This window comes from Polypterus senegalus, chromosome 10 (assembly GCF_016835505.1).
Source record: "Polypterus senegalus isolate Bchr_013 chromosome 10, ASM1683550v1, whole genome shotgun sequence".
NCBI lineage: Eukaryota > Metazoa > Chordata > Cladistia > Polypteriformes > Polypteridae > Polypterus > Polypterus senegalus.
In genome coordinates, this window is record NC_053163.1 from 165,876,211 (window position 1) to 165,881,277 (window position 5,067).

The 5,067-nt window shown below is 47.4% G+C and overlaps 1 protein-coding gene across 2 annotated transcripts; it reads right to left on the reverse strand.

Annotated features, from left to right (window-relative positions):
* Positions 1-385: 385 nt before the first annotated feature.
* On the reverse strand, positions 386-4,515 carry s1pr1 (sphingosine-1-phosphate receptor 1). Of its 2 annotated transcripts, none has more exons than XM_039767307.1 (2): positions 4,131-4,515; positions 386-2,023 (listed from the first exon to the last, which is right to left on the reverse strand). In XM_039767307.1, exon 2 carries the CDS (start codon positions 1,915-1,917, stop codon positions 784-786), a length of 1,134 nt encoding a protein of 377 aa, XP_039623241.1. In that variant the 5' UTR covers positions 1,918-2,023; positions 4,131-4,515; the 3' UTR covers positions 386-783. The 2 variants fall into 2 exon arrangements, with proteins under 2 accessions (XP_039623241.1, XP_039623242.1); XM_039767308.1 differs by lacking the exon at positions 4,131-4,515 and adding an exon at positions 2,909-3,206.
* Between the last annotated feature and the right edge of the window lie 552 nt (positions 4,516-5,067).

Sequence of the window (5,067 nt, forward strand, 5' to 3'; positions counted from 1 at the left end):
TGGCTGGGATTGGCTCCAGCAGACCCCCGTGACCCTATTCGGAGTCAGTGGGTTAGAAAATGGATGGATGGATGGATGTTTGGGATAAAGTCAACGAGTCCACTTTAATCTCGACATTTAGGGGTTTTTTTTTTTCGTCACCGTGGCCCTAATAGACTTCCGTACGTTTCTGCGGAGTGCGGGCGGCTGATTGTCTATTCTGGCAGCACTGGTTACACAGAGCGAACCAACCCTGGACTGGTCACCGGAAGTGGAAATAATACATTTGATAAAGCTGAACAACACGAATAAAGCTCCATTTCCAGCTTTCAGTCTCCATTGACTTCACTTATCAACTAGCAGCCTGGCAATAGAAAATCAGTATAAATGGCGACACACAAATCCAAGCTATTTTTTTCTTTTATTAATATTAATTTGTTTTTACTTTTACACTGTACAAGGTAAGCAGACGGTCAACAAGAGCTGTTGTTGTTTTTTTTTTCCTTTCTTTTCCAAACAGAGAAATTAAAAACCGAAGCCATCAGACTTTGTGCAAATTAACATCAAAATCCCTAAGTGCAGGGCTACTGTAGTTTTATAGTCTTGGCCCCCCCAGGAGGGTGTAAGCAGTGCCCTGTGCCAGGGTGGGCAAGTGGGGTGTGTGTGTGGGGGGTGCAGTTTCTTCTCACAATGCCCGGCCTGCCACTGTCACGGCCCTCACTGGCTGTCTGAAGTGCTGGCCCTTTGAGCCCCAAACAGGCCTCGTCCTTCCAGTTTCCACACCCGGCTTCCCATACGCCCCCTTTATGAGGACGAGTTAATATTCCCAGAGGAGACGACCGTCTCTGGCGACTCGGGCTCGTCCTTGTTCGGGTGGCTCGAGTTGTCCGACTTGCTGCGGCTGAAGTCCTTGCCGCCGATGATGGAGCGCTTGAGCTGAGCCCCCGGGCCGGTGCCCTTGCAGAAGTCGCAGAGGAGCATTCGGAGGAAGGCCCTGCGCATTTCGTTGCTGGTCAGGGTGTAGATGAGCGGGTTCATGGCGGAATTGAGGACAGCCAGCGCCAGGAACCACTCGGCCTTGTAGAGGATCCAACACGTGTTCACCTGACAGGCGACGTCGAGCAGAAGCAGGATGAAGAGCGGCGCCCAGCAGAGGATGAAGCAGCTGAGCACAATGATGACCGTCTTGAGCAGCGCCATGGACTTCTCGCTGCTCTTGCTGCTCCGGCTGGTGGAGTATTTCCTGAAAACCAGCTGGCTGCTCCGGATCCTCACAAAAGCGTAGATCCTGGAGTAGAGGATGACGATGGCCATCAGGATGATGCTGAAGACGGTGGTGCAGAACAGAATGTAGGTCTTGTGGTAGAGAGGCAGGACGGTGGAGCAGCTGTCCAGCTGTGCAATGCAATTCCAGCCCATTATGGGCAGCCCTCCCAGAATGGCCGACACAAACCAGCAGGCGCTGATGAGCAGGAAGACGCGGTACGTCTTGCCCCCGTTGTGCAGTTTCATTTTAAGCATGGTCAGGTAGCGCTCGGCCGCGATGGCCAGCAGGCTGAAGACCGAAGCCGACAAGGCCACAAACATGCTGCCCTCCCGCAGGAACCACTGGTGGCGCGTCAAAGTGTACGTGTTGGCGCCCGACAACAAAATGTTGCACGTGTACGCCACTCCTGCCAGCAGGTCCGAAAGTGCCAGGTTGCCAATGAAGTAGTACATGGGCTTGTGGAACTTTTTCGTTCTCCATATGGTCAGCAGGACCAGAATGTTCTCGAGAATGATGAAGCAGCAGACGATGATGAAGACGACGGAGTCGGCTTTCAGGCTCGAGTCGCCGCCCTTGCGGAATTTGCCCGTGTGGTTGTAATGCCGTAAGATCAGGTCTTCGCCTTGCTGGAGGCCCATGCTGTGTGGGTGACTTGCGCTCGTCCGCTCCATGAAGGCCAGCAGGTGGCGCCACGACCTCGCGTTTCACTCCGCGCTCCGCTCCGTCTCGTCAAACGCGTAGCCGCCGCACACCGACAAAGACTGCATGGCGTCCGTCCTGAAACAGAAATGAAACCGAATGAAGAAAGAATCGGGGAGGACCCCGGGGTTATAGGCGGGTGGCATGGCGCGGATGTGCAGGTGACAGACAGACAGACAGACAGACAGACAGACAGGCACTGAAAGGACGTACTCAGGTTCATACAAGCGAGCTAAAAAAGGGAACAGACGAAAATCCAACCATCCATTATCCAAAAGGGCCACGGGGGTCTGCTGAAGCCAATCCCAGCCAACACAGGGTGCAAGGCAGGAAACAAACCCCGGGCAGGGCGCCAGCCCAACGCAGGGCACACACACACCAAGCACACACCGAGCACACACTAGGGACAATATAGAATCGTCAATGCACCGATAAGTGAGAGAAAAAAGGCACTTAATACTGAATAGGGAGATAAAAGGTTCTGAATAAAATAAATAATAATGAGAGGTACTGGATCAAAGAATGACACGTAAGAAATGAAAGGTGCTATATAAGAGATACCTATAGATAGATGTGAAAAGCGATAGATAGATAGATAGATAGATAGATAGATAGATAGATAGATAGATAGATAGATAGATAGAAAAAGGAACTATATAATAGATAAAGGAACTATATAATAGATAAAGGAACTATATAATAGATAATAAGGAACTATATAATAAAAAGGAACTATATAATAGATAAAAAGGAACTATATAATGGATAAAAAGGAACTATATAATGGATAAAAAGGAACTATATAATACATAGATAGTAAGATGAACTATATAATTAATAGATAGATAGATATAGATGTAAAGGCACAACTGTCAGACTAGTAAATAACATTCATACTAATATCAATAATTTTAAATTAATGATGACAAAAAGCGAAACGTGAATAGATAGATGGATATTTACAGATTAATGAGGTTTGGCTTAAAGACAAAGAAAGACGTTTGACGACAGTTTTAGAAAGGCAGAGATTCATTTCGGGTGTAGAAGCCCCCAAACTCCCCGAATTCTGAGAGCCTTCAGCCAGGCAGTGGTTTTCGGATTTGATGCTTTGAAGTGTTCAGGCTGCTTGTTCTCAGCATGTCCCATCATCCAACTCCCAAACAATGAACGACACTTAGTGCAAGAGTGAAACTTCAACGACCAACTTTATCCCAACCTTTCTAATAACGCACTTTTGGGGATTCAGCGTCTTTTACCAAAAACATTTTCTCGGAAAGGACGAAAATCACGTCTTTTCATGTCTCCTTGTATCATGAAATGTCTACACAATCGGGCACTCTGTCCTGAATGCATTCAATGGACGGGCGAGGACCCCCACTACGACTCTCTTTTATTATAACTGACAATGTAGCATATTGTCCAACATCCCGGTAATTAGTGAGAGCGGCGCGTAGATAGATAGATAGATAGATAGATAGATAGATAGATAGATAGATAGATAGATAGATAGATAGATAGATAGGCACTATATGATGGACAGATAGATTTCGAAGAAAACAAACTTTTAGATTAAGTTTGAAACGCCTTTTGCATACAAGTCCTTCTATACGACATCCACCCATCCGTCCGTTATTTCGTTCCGGCAATCGCCAACTGTGCCGTCAGTTTTTAACAGATTGTGCATACGGTGAGCAGCAGAATCTTTTTATGCGTTTTGTTTTAAACTACCCACAATTCAGTTGTTTAAAAATCTCTCCCCATATTGCACACAAAAAGCATTATTCTGCACAATTGTATTAACTTTTTATATGAGCTATCAACCCTCAGCATTTTCCAAGAAACTCTCCCTGGGTTGTGGCAATGCACATAAAGTGCGTTTTTCTGTAATGCATATGAAGTGTGGTCATTTCTAGAGGAGAAGAGCGCGATTCTTCACAATCAGTGACTTCATCACTTTATTCCACAGATTTATGTGCAGCTGAACCTTCACCCTAATTCAGCACCCCAGACGCGCGCCTTCACATGCCTTGCCGGTTCGCTGAAAGTCCCCAAAGCTGTGGAGCAACAAGAAAAACCAACGGGTCTGAAAATGCACGGATGGACTGCCGGTTAATCGGTGAAAGCGCTCTGTCTGAACTGAAGTGGGTCACCGGAGAGCCCAAAGCCCCCCCAAACACCGTCTTACCTCTTTTGGTCGCTCGCCCCGTTCCACAGCAGCCCCGATGCGCTCTCTGCGTCGCAGCTCAGCCAAGTGCACGTCTGCCAGTCGCTCGCTTGTTAAGAGTGGAGTAGGGGAGCCTCCTTTTCCGGCACTCTCTAAGACCACCGGGGGGCGCTGTGCACTCTTCTGACCCCCTTTACTTCACCCCCAGGGAGAACAATAGCGTGTGTAAAGGGCGAATTAGCAGACAATGTGTTCGGGGAAAGCCGTGACCTTCCAGGCGATCTGTTCGTTCCCAGCAGCCGAGTAAATTCGTCATGACTCAGGTCCGGTCCAGTAGAAAGATTCTGTCGTTTCGTGTTTTGGACTAACTTTGGTCTCAATCTGTCTATAAATAAGCGCAATTCAACTATCAGGCCGACATTTGTTCCCTTGAAGGTTTTTTTTTTTATTATTATTTTATCTTGGTGGGGTCGTCCCGTTATTTTTTTATTTATGGCTTGCCTTACGTGTCCCCGACCTCCTTTGTATTTGTCTCTGCTGAAGGTTTCACTTCCAAATTTTGCTTCAGGGTCACTGCTTGTGTTTAGTGGAGGGCAGTGGCGGAAGCAACGGTTTTGGACTCGGAGGGGCAGCCTTGTTAGTAGGCCCATCCCCTGCTATGTTGATGTGTTGGGGTGGTCTTTTATGGAGGACTAGTTGTGCTACCCCTCTGTCTCAGCGTTAACATTCTGCAGTGCACCATCTATTTTGGAATTTATGTCAAAAGCATTGCATTTCACATTCCAACAGATGACGCATCTCAAACATTTGTAGTAATGCCTTCTATTCCCAGGGCCGTTCTTAGCAGTTAGGGGGCCCTACACGGTTCAGAAATGTGCAGGCCCCGGATGTGCCCCCCTGAGCTCAGGAAGGTGTTCTAAAAAAACGTCCAGAAAAGAAGAATAAAATTTAGGATGAG